The sequence below is a fragment of the Nerophis ophidion genome, linkage group LG25, assembly GCF_033978795.1.
Source record: "Nerophis ophidion isolate RoL-2023_Sa linkage group LG25, RoL_Noph_v1.0, whole genome shotgun sequence".
Classification (NCBI taxonomy): Eukaryota; Metazoa; Chordata; class Actinopteri; order Syngnathiformes; family Syngnathidae; genus Nerophis; species Nerophis ophidion.
Window position 1 is genome coordinate 38,367,061 of NC_084635.1, and position 18,686 is coordinate 38,385,746.

At 45.4% G+C, this 18,686-nt stretch overlaps 1 protein-coding gene across 4 annotated transcripts in view; it reads left to right on the forward strand.

Moving 5' to 3' along the window:
* Positions 1 to 18,686, forward strand: part of gatm (glycine amidinotransferase (L-arginine:glycine amidinotransferase)) — a 43,812-nt gene that overhangs the window by 16,223 nt on the left and 8,903 nt on the right. For 3 of the 4 annotated variants that reach the window (XM_061887002.1, XM_061887003.1, XM_061887004.1), the window contains 4 exons: positions 779 to 1,009; positions 11,325 to 11,520; positions 14,383 to 14,573; positions 14,639 to 14,776. In XM_061887002.1, coding sequence (XP_061742986.1) covers positions 779 to 1,009; positions 11,325 to 11,520; positions 14,383 to 14,573; positions 14,639 to 14,776 — 756 coding nt within the window. Of the gene's footprint in view, positions 1 to 778; positions 1,010 to 2,835; positions 2,843 to 11,324; positions 11,521 to 14,382; positions 14,574 to 14,638; positions 14,777 to 18,686 lie in introns of those variants that run through there. The other variant, XM_061887005.1, reaches the window with a different exon arrangement.

Here is an 18,686-nt window from a genome sequence, read left to right on the forward strand (position 1 = left end):
TCATAATCATAATAAATACAGGTAAAGTAAAAATGATAATAATAATAATAAATACGGATGGAGTAAAAATAATAATAATAACTTACAATCATAATCATAATAAATACAGGTTCAATAACAATAATAATCATAGTAAATACAGGTGCAGTAAAAAGTATAATAATAATAATAAATACAGATGCAGTAACATTAAAAATAATAATTTATAATCATAATCATACTAAATACAGGTGCAGTAACAACAATAATTAATCATCATCATCATCATCATAATAATAAATACAGGTGCAATAACAATAATAATTAATAATCATAACCATAGTCATAATAAATACAGGTGCAGTAACAAAAACAACAATGATAATACTGATAATTATAATCATAAAAAATACAGGTGTACTAACAATAATATTAATAATCATAATCATAATAAATACAGGTAAAGTAAAAATGATAATAATAATAATAATAATAATAATAAATACGGATGGAGTAAAAATAATAATAATAACATCCAATCATAATCATAATAAATACAGGTTCAATAACAATAATAATCATAATCATAGTAAATGCAGGTGCAGTAAAAAGTATAATAATAATAATAATAATAATAATAATAATAATAATAATAAATACAGATGCAGTAACAATAATCATTTATAATCATAATCATAGTAAATACAGGTGCAGTAACAATAATGACAATAATCCTAATCATACTAAATACAGGTGCAGTAACAATGGGTGGTGTGTGTGTGTGTGTGTGTGTCCACAGGTGGGCCGCGCAGCGAGCGCCTGGCTGCAGAGAACCTTCCAGAGCACCTCCAGTGCTGCAGCTGCTCAAACACAGACACAGGCGGCACTTGACCACCACCAACATCACCTGACTGAACCTGCACTGCACACCTGTCCTGTCTGCAGCCACAACGAGTGGGACCCCCTGGAGGAGGTCATTGTGGGACGGGCCGACAACGCCCGGGTGCCGCCCTTCACTGTGGAAGTCAAGGTGAGCTCCTTTCACACCTGTGTCACCGTAGAAGTCAAGGTGAACTCTTTTCACACCTGTGTCAGTGTGGAAGTCAAGGTGAACTCCTTTCACACCTGTGTCAGTGTGGAAGTCAAGGTGAACTCCTTTCACACCTGTGTCAGTGTGGAAGTCAAGGTGAACTCCTTTCACACCTGTGTCAGTGTGGAAGTAAAGGTGAACTCTTTTCACACCTGTGTCAGTGTGGAAGTAAAGGTGAACTCTTTTCACACCTGTGTCAGTGTGGAAGTAAAGGTGAACTCTTTTCACACCTGTGTCACCGTGCACCTAAGGGTGAGCTCCTTTCACACCTGTGTCACCGTAGAAGTCAAGGTGAACTCTTTTCACACCTGTGTCACCGTAGAAGTCAAGGTGAACTCTTTTCACACCTGTGTCACCGTAGAAGTCAAGGTGAACTCTTTTCACACCTGTGTCAGTGTGGAAGTCAAGGTGAACTCCTTTCACACCTGTGTCAGTGTGGAAGTCAAGGTGAACTCTTTTCACACCTGTGTCAGTGTGGAAGTAAAGGTGAACTCTTTTCACACCTGTGTCAGTGTGGAAGTAAAGGTGAACTCTTTTCACACCTGTGTCACCGTGCACCTAAGGGTGAGCTCCTTTCTTACCTGTGTCACCGTAGAAGTCAAGGTGAACTCTTTTCACACCTGTGTCACCGTAGAAGTCAAGGTGAACTCTTTTCACACCTGTGTCACCGTAGAAGTCAAGGTGAACTCTTTTCACACCTGTGTCAGTGTGGAAGTCAAGGTGAACTCCTTTCACACCTGTGTCAGTGTGGAAGTCAAGGTGAACTCTTTTCACACCTGTGTCAGTGTGGAAGTAAAGGTGAACTCTTTTCACACCTGTGTCAGTGTGGAAGTAAAGGTGAACTCTTTTCACACCTGTGTCAGTGTGGAAGTAAAGGTGAACTCCTTTTACACCTGTGTCACCGTAGAAGTCAAGGTGAACTCTTTTCACACCTGTGTCACCGTAGAAGTCAAGGTGAACTCTTTTCACACCTGTGTCACCGTGCACCTAAAGGTGAGCTCCTTTCACACCTGTGTCAGTGTGGAAGTAAAGGTGAACTCTTTTCACACCTGTGTCACCGTGCACCTAAAGGTGAGCTCCTTTCACACCTGTGTCAGTGTGGAAGTAAAGGTGAACTCTTTTCACACCTGTGTCAGTGTGGAAGTCAAGGTGAGCTCTTTTCACACCTGTGTCACCATGCACGTAAAGGTGAGCTCCTTTCACACCTGTGTCAGTGTGGAAGTAAAGGTGAACTCTTTTCACACCTGTGTCAGTGTGGAAGTCAAGGTGAGCTCTTTTCACACCTGTGTCACTGTGCAAGTAAAGGTGAACTCTTTTCACACCTGTGTCACCGTGCACCTAAAGCTGAGCTCCTTTCACACCTGTGTCAGTGTGGAAGTCAAGGTGAGCTCTTTTCCCACCTGTGTCACCATGCAAGTAAAGGTGAGCTCCTTTCACACCTGTGTCAGTGTGGAAGTCAAGGTGAGCTCTTTTCCCACCTGTGTCACCATGCACGTAAAGGTGAGCTCCTTTCACACCTGTGTCACCGTGCACCTAAAGGTGAGCTCCTTTCACACCTGTGTCAGTATGGAGGTAAAGGTGAACTCTTTTCACACCTGTGTCAGTGTGGAAGTCAAGGTGAGCTCTTTTCACACCTGTGTCACTGTGCAAGTAAAGGTGAGCTCTTTTCACACCTGTGTCACCGTGCAAGTAAAGGTGAGCTCCTTTCCCACCTGTGTCACCGTGCACCTAAAGGTGAGCTCCTTTCACACCTGTGTCAGTGTGGAAGTCAAGGTGAGCTCTTTTCCCACCTGTGTCACCGTGCACGTAAAGGTGAGCTTGTTTTGCCTAAACTAAATCATCTTAGCAGCCTAATGATGGATGTGACACACCGTGATGGATGTGACACACCCTGATGGATGTGACACACCGTGATGGATGCGACACACCGTGATGGATGTGACACACCCTGATGGATGTGACACACCGTGATGGATGTGACACACCGTGATGGGTGTGACACACCGTGATGGGTGTGACACACCGTGATGGATGTGACACACCGTGATGGATGTGACACACCGTGATGGATGTGACACACCGTGATGAATGTGACACACCGTGATAGATGTGACACACCGTGATGGGTGTGACACACCGTGATGGATGTGACACACCGTGATGGATGTGACACACCGTGATAGATGTGACACACCGTGATGGATGTGACACACCGTGATGGATGTGACACACCGTGATAGATGTGACACACCGTGATGGGTGTGACACACCGTGATGGATGTGACACACCGTGATGGATGTGACACACTGTGATGGATGTGACACACCGTGATGGATGTGACACACCAGATGGATGTGACACACCGTGATGGATGTGACACACCGTGATGGATGTGACACACCGTGACGAATGTGACACACCGTGATAGATGTGACACACCGTGATGGGTGTGACACACCGTGATGGATGTGACACACCGTGATGGATGTGACACACCGTGATGGATGTGACACACCAGATGGATGTGACACACCGTGATGGATGTGACACACCGTGATGGATGTGACACACCAGATGGATGTGACACACCGTGATGGATGCGACACACCTTGATGGATGTGACACACCGTGATGAATGTGACACACCGTGATGGATGTGACACACCGTGATGAATGTGACACACCGTGATAGATGTGACACACCGTGATGGGTGTGACACACCGTGATGGATGTGACACACCGTGATGGATGTGACACACTGTGATGGATGTGACACACCGTGATGGATGTGACACACCAGATGGATGTGACACACCGTGATGGATGTGACACACCGTGATGGGTGTGACACACCGTGATGGATGTGACACACCCTGATGGATGTGACACACCGTGATGGATGCGACACACCGTGATGGATGTGACACACCCTGATGGATGTGACACACCGTGATGGATGTGACACACCGTGATGGGTGTGACACACCGTGATGGGTGTGACACACCGTGATGGATGTGACACACCGTGATGGATGTGACACACCGTGATGGATGTGACACACCGTGATGAATGTGACACACCGTGATAGATGTGACACACCGTGATGGGTGTGACACACCGTGATGGATGTGACACACCGTGATGGATGTGACACACCGTGATAGATGTGACACACCGTGATGGATGTGACACACCGTGATGGATGTGACACACCGTGATAGATGTGACACACCGTGATGGGTGTGACACACCGTGATGGATGTGACACACCGTGATGGATGTGACACACTGTGATGGATGTGACACACCGTGATGGATGTGACACACCAGATGGATGTGACACACCGTGATGGATGTGACACACCGTGATGGATGTGACACACCGTGACGAATGTGACACACCGTGATAGATGTGACACACCGTGATGGGTGTGACACACCGTGATGGATGTGACACACCGTGATGGATGTGACACACCGTGATGGATGTGACACACCAGATGGATGTGACACACCGTGATGGATGTGACACACCGTGATGGATGTGACACACCAGATGGATGTGACACACCGTGATGGATGCGACACACCTTGATGGATGTGACACACCGTGATGAATGTGACACACCGTGATGGATGTGACACACCGTGATGAATGTGACACACCGTGATAGATGTGACACACCGTGATGGGTGTGACACACCGTGATGGATGTGACACACCGTGATGGATGTGACACACTGTGATGGATGTGACACACCGTGATGGATGTGACACACCAGATGGATGTGACACACCGTGATGGATGTGACACACCGTGATGGATGTGACACACCGGATGGATGTGACACACCGTGATGGATGCGACACACGGTGACGAATGTGACACACCGTGATAGATGTGACACACTGTGATGGGTGTGACACACCGTGATGGATGTGACACACCGTGATGGATGTGACACACTGTGATGGATGTGACACACCGTGATGGATGTGACACACCAGATGGATGTGACACACCGTGATGGATGTGACACACCGTGATGGATGTGACACACCGTGATGGGTGTGACACACCGTGATGGACGTGACACACCGTGATGGGTGTGACACACCGTGATGGATGTGACACACCGTGATGGATGCGACACACCTTGATGGGTGTGACACACCAAGATGGGTGTGACACACCCTGATGGATGTGACACACCGTGATGGGTGTGACACACCGTGATGGATGTGACACACCGTGATGGATGTGACACACCGTGATGGATGTGACACACCAGATGGATGTGACACACCGTGATGGATGTGACACACCGTGATGGATGTGACACACCAGATGGATGTGACACACCGTGATGGATGCGACACACCTTGATGGATGTGACACACCGTGATGAATGTGACACACCGTGATGAATGTGACACACCGTGATGGATGTGACACACCGTGATGAATGTGACACACCGTGATAGATGTGACACACCGTGATGGGTGTGACACACCAGATGGATGTGACACACCGTGATGGATGCGACACACCTTGATGGATGTGACACACCTTGATGGATGTGACACACCGTGATGAATGTGACACACCGTGATGGATGTGACACACCGTGATGAATGTGACACACCGTGATAGATGTGACACACCGTGATGGGTGTGACACACCGTGATGGATGTGACACACTGTGATGGATGTGACACACCGTGATGGATGTGACACCCCAGATGGATGTGACACACCGTGATGGATGTGACACACCAGATGGATGTGACACACCGTGATGGATGCGACACACCGTGACGAATGTGACACACCGTGATAGATGTGACACACTGTGATGGGTGTGACACACCGTGATGGATGTGACACACCGTGATGGATGTGACACACTGTGATGGATGTGACACACCGTGATAGATGTGACACACCGTGATGGGTGTGACACACCGTGATAGATGTGACACACCGTGATGGGTGTGACACACCGTGATGGATGTGAAAAACCATGATGGATGTGACACACTGTGATGGATGTGACACACCGTGATGGATGTGACACACCAGATGGATGTGACACACCGTGATGGATGTGACACACCGTGATGGATGTGACACACCGTGATGAATGTGACACACCGTGATAGATGTGACACACCGTGATGGGTGTGACACACCGTGATGGATGTGACACACCGTGATGGATGTGACACACCGTGATGGATGTGACACACCAGATGGATGTGACACACCGTGATGGATGTGACACACCAGATGGATGTGACACACCGTGATGGATGCGACACACCTTGATGGATGTGACACACCTTGATGGATGTGACACACCGTGATGAATGTGACACACCGTGATGGATGTGACACACCGTGATGAATGTGACACACCGTGATAGATGTGACACACCGTGATGGGTGTGACACACCGTGATGGATGTGACACACCGTGATGGATGTGACACACTGTGATGGATGTGACACACCGTGATGGATGTGACACACCAGATGGATGTGACACACCGTGATGGATGTGACACACCGTGATGGATGTGACACACCAGATGGATGTGACACACCGTGATGGATGCGACACACCTTGATGGATGTGACACACCTTGATGAATGTGACACACCGTGATGAATGTGACACACCGTGATGGATGTGACACACCGTGATGGGTGTGACACACCGTGATGGATGTGACACACCGTGATGGATGTGACACACTGTGATGGATGTGACACACCGTGATGGATGTGACACACCAGATGGATGTGACACACCGTGATGGGTGTGACACACCGTGATGGATGTGACACACCGTGATGGATGTGACACACTGTGATGGATGTGACACACCGTGATGGATGTGACACACCAGATGGATGTGACACACCGTGATGGATGTGACACACCGTGATGGATGTGACACACCGGATGGATGTGACACACCGTGATGGATGCGACACACGGTGACGAATGTGACACACCGTGATAGATGTGACACACTGTGATGGGTGTGACACACCGTGATGGATGTGACACACCGTGATGGATGTGACACACTGTGATGGATGTGACACACCGTGATAGATGTGACACACCGTGATGGGTGTGACACACCGTGATAGATGTGACACACCGTGATGGGTGTGACACACCGTGATGGATGTGAAAAACCATGATGGATGTGACACACTGTGATGGATGTGACACACCGTGATGGATGTGACACACCAGATGGATGTGACACACCGTGATGGATGTGACACACCGTGATGGATGTGACACACCGTGATGAATGTGACACACCGTGATAGATGTGACACACCGTGATGGGTGTGACACACCGTGATGGATGTGACACACCGTGATGGATGTGACACACCGTGATGGATGTGACACACCAGATGGATGTGACACACCGTGATGGATGTGACACACCAGATGGATGTGACACACCGTGATGGATGCGACACACCTTGATGGATGTGACACACCTTGATGGATGTGACACACCGTGATGAATGTGACACACCGTGATGGATGTGACACACCGTGATGAATGTGACACACCGTGATAGATGTGACACACCGTGATGGGTGTGACACACCGTGATGGATGTGACACACCGTGATGGATGTGACACACTGTGATGGATGTGACACACCGTGATGGATGTGACACACCAGATGGATGTGACACACCGTGATGGATGTGACACACCGTGATGGATGTGACACACCAGATGGATGTGACACACCGTGATGGATGCGACACACCTTGATGGATGTGACACACCTTGATGAATGTGACACACCGTGATGAATGTGACACACCGTGATGGATGTGACACACCGTGATGGGTGTGACACACCGTGATGGATGTGACACACCGTGATGGATGTGACACACTGTGATGGATGTGACACACCGTGATGGATGTGACACACCAGATGGATGTGACACACCGTGATGGGTGTGACACACCGTGATGGATGTGACACACCGTGATGGATGTGACACACTGTGATGGATGTGACACACCGTGATGGATGTGACACACCAGATGGATGTGACACACCGTGATGGATGTGACACACCGTGATGGATGTGACACACCGGATGGATGTGACACACCGTGATGGATGCGACACACGGTGACGAATGTGACACACCGTGATAGATGTGACACACTGTGATGGGTGTGACACACCGTGATGGATGTGACACACCGTGATGGATGTGACACACTGTGATGGATGTGACACACCGTGATGGATGTGACACACCAGATGGATGTGACACACCGTGATGGATGTGACACACCGTGATGGATGTGACACACCGTGATGGGTGTGACACACCAAGATGGACGTGACACACCGTGATGGGTGTGACACACCGTGATGGATGTGACACACCGTGATGGATGCGACACACCTTGATGGGTGTGACACACCAAGATGGGTGTGACACACCCTGATGGATGTGACACACCGTGATGGGTGTGACACACCGTGATGGATGTGACACACCGTGATGGATGTGACACACCGTGATGGATGTGACACACCAGATGGATGTGACACACCGTGATGGATGTGACACACCGTGATGGATGTGACACACCAGATGGATGTGACACACCGTGATGGATGCGACACACCTTGATGGATGTGACACACCGTGATGAATGTGACACACCGTGATGAATGTGACACACCGTGATGGATGTGACACACCGTGATGAATGTGACACACCGTGATAGATGTGACACACCGTGATGGGTGTGACACACCAGATGGATGTGACACACCGTGATGGATGTGACACACCTTGATGGATGTGACACACCTTGATGGATGTGACACACCGTGATGAATGTGACACACCGTGATGGATGTGACACACCGTGATGAATGTGACACACCGTGATAGATGTGACACACCGTGATGGGTGTGACACACCGTGATGGATGTGACACACTGTGATGGATGTGACACACCGTGATGGATGTGACACACCAGATGGATGTGACACACCGTGATGGATGTGACACACCGTGATGGATGTGACACACCAGATGGATGTGACACACCGTGATGGATGCGACACACCGTGACGAATGTGACACACCGTGATAGATGTGACACACTGTGATGGGTGTGACACACCGTGATGGATGTGACACACCGTGATGGATGTGACACACTGTGATGGATGTGACACACCGTGATAGATGTGACACACCGTGATGGGTGTGACACACCGTGATAGATGTGACACACCGTGATGGGTGTGACACACCGTGATGGATGTGAAAAACCGTGATGGATGTGACACACTGTGATGGATGTGACACACCGTGATGGATGTGACACACCAGATGGATGTGACACACCGTGATGGATGTGACACACCGTGATGGATGTGACACACCGTGATGAATGTGACACACCGTGATAGATGTGACACACCGTGATGGGTGTGACACACCGTGATGGATGTGACACACCGTGATGGATGTGACACACCGTGATGGATGTGACACACCAGATGGATGTGACACACCGTGATGGATGTGACACACCGTGATGGATGTGACACACCAGATGGATGTGACACACCGTGATGGATGCGACACACCTTGATGGATGTGACACACCGTGATGAATGTGACACACCGTGATGGATGTGACACACCGTGATGAATGTGACACACCGTGATAGATGTGACACACCGTGATGGGTGTGACACACCGTGATGGATGTGACACACCGTGATGGATGTGACACACTGTGATGGATGTGACACACCGTGACGGATGTGACACACCAGATGGATGTGACACACCGTGATGGATGTGACACACCGTGATGGATGTGACACACCAGATGGATGTGACACACCGTGATGGATGCGACACACCGTGACGAATGTGACACACCGTGATAGATGTGACACACTGTGATGGGTGTGACACACCGTGATGGATGTGACACACCGTGATGGATGTGACACACTGTGATGGATGTGACACACCGTGATGGATGTGACACACCAGATGGATGTGACACACCGTGATGGATGTGACACACCGTGATGGATGTGACACACCGTGATGGGTGTGACACACCAAGATGGACGTGACACACCGTGATGGGTGTGACACACCGTGATGGATGTGACACACCGTGATGGATGCGACACACCTTGATGGGTGTGACACACCAAGATGGGTGTGACACACCCTGATGGATGTGACACACCGTGATGGATGTGACACACCATGATGGATGTGACACACCGTGATGGATGTGACACACCTTGATGGATGTGACACACCGTGATGGGTGTGACACACCGTGATGGATGTGACACACCGTGATGGGTGTGACAAACCGTGATGGATGTGACACACCGTGATGGATGTGACACACTGTGATGGATGTGACACACCGTGATGGATGTGACACACCGTGATGGATGTGACACACCGTGATGGATGTGACACACCGTGATGGGTGTGACACACTGTGATGGATGTGACACACCAAGATGGGTGTGACACACCGTGATGGATGTGACACACCGTGATGGATGTGACACACCTTGATGGATGTGACACACCCTGATGGATGTGACACACCGTGATGGATGTGACACACCGTGATGGATGTGACACACCTTGATGGATGTGACACACCGTGATGGATGTGACACACCGTGATAGATGTGACACACCGTGATGGATGCGACACACCTTGATGGATGTGACACACCCTGATGGATGTGACACACCGTGATGGATGTGACACACCGTGATGGATGTGACACACCGTGATGGGTGTGACACACCCTGATGGATGTGACACACCGTGATGGATGTGACACACCGTGATGGATGTGACACACCGTGATGGGTGTGACACACCGTGATGGATGTGACACACCGTGATGGGTGTAACACACCGTGATGGGTGTGACAAACCGTGATGGATGTGACACACCGTGATGGATGTGACACACCGTGATGGATGCGACACACCTTGATGGATGTGACACACCCTGATGGATGTGACACACCGTGATGGATGTGACACACCGTGATGGGTGTGACACACCCTGATGGATGTGACACACCGTGATGGGTGTAACACACCATGATGGGTGTGACACACCATGTGACTGATGGGTTGTTGTCCTGCAGGCCAACACCTACGAGAAGTACTGGTCCTTCTACCAGAAGTTTGGGGGCCAACCTTTTCCTGCGGACCACTTAAAGAAAGCTGTTGCTGAGATCGAAGAAATGTGCAATATTCTGCGTCATGAGGGCGTCACTGTGAGGAGACCAGAACCCATAGACTGGGCTCTGGAATACAAGACTCCAGACTTCCAGTCTTCAGGTAAACACCTGGCATGTCATTAGATGTTGTTCATCATCCATCATGTCCATAGAAGGGTTAGAGGGACCAAAGAGTCCAGTGTGGATGAACTGAAGGAGCTGAGAAGACAAACATCTACAAACCCCGTTTCCATATGAGTTGGGAAATTGTGTTAGATGTAAATATAAACAGAATACAATGATTTGCAAATCCTTTTCAAGCCATATTCAGTTGAATATGCTACAAAGACAACATATTTGATGTTCAAACTCATAAACTTGATTTTTTTGCAAATAATCATTAACTTAGAATTTCATGGCTGCAACACGTGCCAAAGTAGTTGGGAAAGGGCATGTTCACCACTGTGTTACATCACCTTTTCTTTTAACAACACTCAATAAACGTTTGGGAACTGAGGAAACTAATTGTTGAAGCTTTGAAAGTGGAATTCTTTCCCATTCTTGTTTTATGTAGAGCTTCAGTCCTTCAACAGTCCTATTTTACGCTTCATAATGCGCCACACATTTTCCATGGGAGACAGGTCTGGACAGCAGGCGGGCCAGGAAAGTACCCACACTCTTTTTTTTTACAAAGCCACGCTGTTGTAACACGTGGCTTGGCATTGTCTTGCTGAAATAAGCAGGGGCGTCCATGATAATGTTGCTTGCATGACAACATATGTTGCTCCAAAACCTGTATGTACCTTTCAGCATTAATGGTGCCTTTTACAGATGTGTAAGTTACCCATGCCTTGGGCACTAATACACCAAAATACCATCACACATGCTGGCTTTTCAACTTTGCGCCTATAACAACCCGAATGGTTATTTTCCTCTTTGTTCCAGAGGACACCACGTCCAGGTTCCAAATATAATTTGAAATGTGGACTCGTCAGACCAAAGAACATTTTTCCACATTGCATCAGTCCATCTTAGATGAGTTTGGGCCCAGCGAAGCCGGCGGCGTTCCTGGGTGTTGTTGATAAATGGGTTATGGTAAATGGGTTATACTTGTATAGCGCTTTTCTACCTTCAAGGTACTCAAAGCGCTTCGACACTATTTCCACATTCACCCATACACACACACATTCACACACTGATGGCGGGAGCTGCCATGCAAGGCGCTAACCACAAACCATCAGGAGCAAGGGTGAAGTGTCTTGCTCAAGGACACAACAGACGTGACGAGGTTGGTAGAAGGTGGGGATTGAACCAGGAACCCTCAGGTTGCTGGCACGGCCACTCTCCCAACTGCGCCACGCCGTGATAACTGGCTTTTGCTTTGCAACGCTCTCCCTGACAACCTGAGGGCACCTCAGACTGTGGATGCTTTTAAAAAAGGCTTAAAAACCCATCTTTAAAAAAAAAAACTTTCTATAGACATGCATGCTGGTTGTAGCCTTTGGGCTGTTTCTAGTTTTATATTTTATTTATTTTTTATTATTACTAGTTTTTTTACACTGTGGCACTTTGAGGTTGTTTGCTCAACGTAAAGTGCTTTTTACAAATAAAATCTATTATTATTAGTATTATTATTATTATTATAAAATCTATTATTATTAGTACAGTTTTAACTTGCACTTACAGATGTAGCGACCAATTGTAGTTACCGACAGTGGTTTTATGAAGTGTTTCTGAGCCCATGTGGTGATATCCTTTACACACGTATGTCGGTTTTTGATGCAGCACCGTCTAAGGGGTCAAAGGTCCGTAATATCATCGCTTACGTGCAGCAATTTCTCCAGATTCTCTGAACCTTTTAATGATTTTACAGACCGTAGATGGTAATAATAATAATAGATTTTATTTGTAAAAAGCACTTTACGTTGAGCAAACAACCTCAAAGTGCCACAGTGTAAAAAAAATAGTAATACTGAAAAATAAATAAAATATAAAACTAGAAACAGCCCAAAGGCTACAACCAGCATGCATGTCTATAGAAAGGCTTTTTTAAAAAGATGGGTTTTTAAGCCTTTTTTAAAAGCATCCACAGTCTGAGGTGCCCTCAGGTTATCAACAACACCCAGGAACGCCGCCGGCTTCGCTGGGCCCCAGCTCATCTAAGATGGACTGATGCAAAGTGGAAAAGTGTTCTGTGGTCCGACGAGTCCACATTTCAAATTATATTTGGAAACTGTGGACGTGGTGTCCTCCGGAACAAAGAGGAAAATAACCATTCGGATTGTTATAGGCGCAAAGTGTAAAAGCCAGCATGTGTGATGGTATGGGGGTGTATTAGTGCCCAAGGCATGGGTAACTTACACATCTGTAAAAGGCACCATTAATGCTGAATAGTCCATACAGGTTTTGGAGCAACATATGTTGTCATCCAAGCAACATTATCATGGACGCCCCTGCTTATTTCAGCAAGACAATGCCAAGCCACGTGTTACAACAAAGTGGTTTCGCAGTAAAAGAGTGTGGGTACTTTCCTGGCCCGCTGCTGTTTCCCATGGAAAATGTGTGGCACATTATGAAGCCTAAAATAGGACAGCGGAGACCCCGGACTGTTGAAGGACTGAAGCTCTACATAAAACAAGAATGGGAAAGAATTCCACTTTCAAAGCTTCAATAATTAGTTTCCTCAGTTCCCAAACGTTGTTAAAAGAAAAGGTGATGTAACACAGTGGTGAACATGCCCTTTCCCAACTACTTTGGCCAGGAAATTCTAAGTTAATTATTATTTGCAAAAAAAAAAATCAAGTTTATGAGTTTGAACATGAAATATGTTGTCTTTGTAGCATATTCAACTGAATATGGCTTGAAAAGGATTTGCAAATCATTGTATTCTGTTTGTATTTACATCTAACACAATTTCCCAACTCCTATGGAAACAGGGTTTGTACCAGACTATTGACTCCAAAGTTGCTCCTGGTTTCTGCAGGCATGTATGCCGCCATGCCCCGAGACATCCTGATGGTGGTGGGGAACGAGATCATCGAGGCTCCAATGGCGTGGAGAGCTCGCTTCTTTGAGTACCGAGCATACCGGCCTCTGATCAAGGAGTATTTCAAGAAAGGTGCCAAGTGGACCACGGCTCCGAAACCCACCATGGCCGACGAGCTGTACGATCAGGTGAGTTCTTCTTCGGCCGCCCCGCACTCGGAGAGCCTCTGACCAGGACTCCCTGACTTCTTCAGGACTACCCCATCCGCACGGTGGAGGACCGACACAAGCTGGCCGCTCAGGGCAAGTTTGTGACCACGGAGCACGAACCCTGCTTCGATGCTGCTGACTTCATCCGGGCTGGCAGGGACCTCTTCGTGCAGAGAAGTCAGGTATCTACTACCGGAAGTACTGGAGCGGAAGTACTAGGATTGCTGGTACTAGTAGTACTGGAGTTGGAGTACTGTGGTAGGAGTACTAGTACTAGTAGTACTCTAGTAGGAGTACTAGTATTAGTAGTAGCACTGTAGTAGGAGTACAAGTACTAGTAGTACTGTAGTAGGAGTACAAGTAATAGTAGTATTGTGGTAGGAGAACAGGTACTAGTAGTATTGTAGTAGGAGTATAAGTACTAGTAGTATTGTAGTAGGAGTACAAGTACTAGTAGTGCAGTAGTAGGAGTACAAGTACTGGTAGTATTGTAGTAGGAGTACAAGTACTAGTAGTATTGTGGTAGGAATACAAGTACTAGTAGTGCAGTAGTAGGAGTACTAGTACTAGTAGTATTGTGGTAGGAGAACAAGTACTAGTAGTATTGTGGTAGGAGAACAAGTACTAGTAGTATTGTAGTAGGAGTACAAGTACTAGTAGTATTGTAGTAGGAGTACAAGTACTAGTAGTATTGTAGTAGGAGTACAAGTACTAGTAGTGCAGTAGTAGGAGTACAAGTACTGGTAGTATTGTAGTAGGAGTACAAGTACTAGTAGTATTGTGGTGGGAGTACAAGTACTAGTAGAGTTGTAGTAGGAGTACAAGTACTAGTAGTATTGTAGTAGGAGTACAAGTACTAGTAGTATTGTAGTAGGAGTACAAGTACTAGTAGTATTGTAGTAGGAGTACAAGTACTAGTAGTGCAGTAGTAGGAGTACAAGCACTGGTAGTATTGTAGTAGGAGTACAAGTACTAGTAGTATTGTGGTGGGAGTACAAGTACTAGTAGTATTGTAGTAGGAGTACAAGTACTAGTAGTATTGTAGTAGGAGTACAAGTACTAGTAGTGCAGTAGTAGGAGTACAAGTACCTGTAGTATTGTGGTAGGAGTACAAGTACTAGTAGTTCTGTAGTAGGAGTACAAGTACTAGTAGTATTGCAGTAGGTGTACAAGTACTAGTAGTATTGTGGTAGGAGTACAAGTACTAGTAGTACAGTAGTAGGAGTACAAGTACTAGTAGTATTGTGGTGGGAGTACAAGTACTAGTAGTATTGTGGTAGGAGTACAAGTACTAGTAGTACAGTAGTAGGAGTACAAGTACTAGTAGTATTGTAGTAGGAGTACAAGTACTAGTAGTTCTGTAGTAGGAGTACAAGTACTAGTAGTACTGTGGTAGGAGTACAAGTACTGGTAGTATTCTTGTAGGAGTACAAGTACTAGTAGTATTGTAGTAGTAGTACAAGTACTAGTAGTATTGTGGTGGGAGTACAAGTACTAGTAGTATTGTGGTAGGAGTACAAGTACTAGTAGTACAGTAGTAGGAGTACAAGTACTAGTAGTATTGTAGTAGGAGTACAAGTACTAGTAGTTCTGTAGTAGGAGTACAAGTACTAGTAGTACTGTGGTAGGAGTACAAGTACTGGTAGTATTGTTGTAGGAGAACAAGTACTAGTAGTATTGTAGTAGTAGTACAAGTACTAGTAGTATTGTGGTGGGAGTACAAGTACTAGTAGTATTGTAGCAGGAGACCAAGTACTAGTAGTACTCTAGTAGGAGTACTCATACTAGTAGTACTGTGGTAGGATTACTAGTACTAGTAGTGCTCTAGTAGGAGTACTAGTATTAGTAGTAGTGCTGTAGCAGGAATACAAGTACTAGTAGTACTGTAGTAAAAGTGCAGTACTAGTGGTACCGTAGTAGGAGTACAAGTACTAGTAGTATTGTAGTAGGAGTACAAGTACCTGTAGTATTGTAGTAGGAGTACAAGTACTAGTAGTATTGTAATAGGAGTACAAGTACTAGTAGTATTGTAGTAGGAGTACAAGTATAGTAGTATTGTAGTAGGAGTACAAGTACTAGTAGTATTGTAGTAGAAGTACAAGCACTAGTACTACTGTAGTAGGAGTACAAGTACCGGTAGTACTGTAGTAGGAGTACAAGTACTAGTAGTATTGTAGTAGGAGTACAAGTACTAGTAGTACTGTAGTAGGAGTACAAGTACCAGTAGTATTGTAGTAGGAGTACAAGTACTAGTAGTACTGTAGTAGGAGTACAAGTACTAGTAGTATTGTAGTAGAAGTACAAGTATAGTAGTATTGTAGTAGGAGTACAAGTACTAGTAGTATTGTAGTAGAAGTACAAGTACCAGTAGTACTGTAGTAGGAGTACAAGTACTAGTAGTACTGTAGTAGGAGTACAAGTACTAGTAGTATTGTAGTAGGAGTACAAGTACTAGTAGTACTGTAGTAGGAGTACAAGTACTAGTAGTATTGTAGTAGGAGTACAAGTACTAGTAGTACTGTAGTAGGAGTACAAGTACTAGTAGTATTGTAGTAGAAGTACAAGTATAGTAGTATTGTAGTAGGAGTGCAAGTACTAGTAGTATTGTAGTAGAAGTACAAGTACCAGTAGTACTGTAGTAGGAGTACAAGTACTAGTAGTATTGTAGTAGGAGTACAAGTACTAGTAGTATTGTAGTAGGAGTACAAGTACTAGTAGTACTGTAGTAGGAGTACAAGTACTAGTAGTACTGTAGTAGGAGTACAAGTACCAGTAGTTCTCCTCTGTTGCTTGAAGACATTGACAGAAACATCAAAGCAAATCTTTGCTACTGTTGAACTTTAGCCTTGGACTGGAAGTCAAAGTCCACATTTTAATCACAAGTGTGACTATCAGCAAACGTGTTTGACAAAGTAGCAAGAGTGAAGAAAACTTCAATGGCACTGATTTAGTCAAATGTTCACAGCCAGAAGAACGTTTTGCTTCACTAGCATTTGCAGCAAAATGTGCAGTCGCTCGAAGTCTGACTCTTTCAAAATAAAATAACAAAAGAAACACTTCTATAATGCAGATATCCTACACTTATATAATGTATGTATATAATAATAAACATTTTATACACTGGTATGTAATATTACATATATCCTACACTTATATAATGTATATATATAATAACATATACAATACACTTATATACTGCATATATATAATAATAAACATTTAATCAGAATCAGAATCAGCTTTATCGTCTTTAGGCAGGCTAACAAGATGGAGGCCATTCCATACAGTGTGATGTGTGCCTGCAAGAAAACAAAGTGTACATATATATAAATATTAAAAATATAGAAGTGCACAAAAAGGTGTGGAAGAGAACAGTGTACATACACTCTATACTCTCTCTACAATGTACACTCTGTACAATGTACACTCTATACACTCTGTAAAAATTTACACTCTATACACTCTGTACAATGTACACTCTATACACTCTGTACAATGTACACTCTATACACTCTGTACAATGTACACTCTATACACTCTGTAAAAATTTACACTCTATACACTCTGTACAATGTACACTCTATACACTCTGTACAATGTACACTCTATACACTCTGTAAAAATTTACACTCTATACACTCTGTACAATGTACACTCTATACACTCTGTACAATGTACACTCTATACACTCTGTACAATGTACACTCTATACACTCTGTACAACGTACACTCTATACACTCTGTACAATGTACACTCTATACACTCTGTACAATGTACACTCTATACACTCTGTACAATGTACACTCTATACACTCTGTAAAAATGTACACTCTATACACTCTGTACAATGTACACTCTATACACTCTGTACAATGTACACTCTATACACTCTGTACAACGTACACTCTGTACACTCTGTACAATATACACTCTATACACTCTGTACAATGTACACTCTATACACTCTGTACAATGTACACTCTATACACTCTGTACAATGTACACTCTATACACTCTGTACAATGTACACTCTATACACTCTGTACAAATGTACACTCTATACACTCTGTACAATGTACACTCTATACACT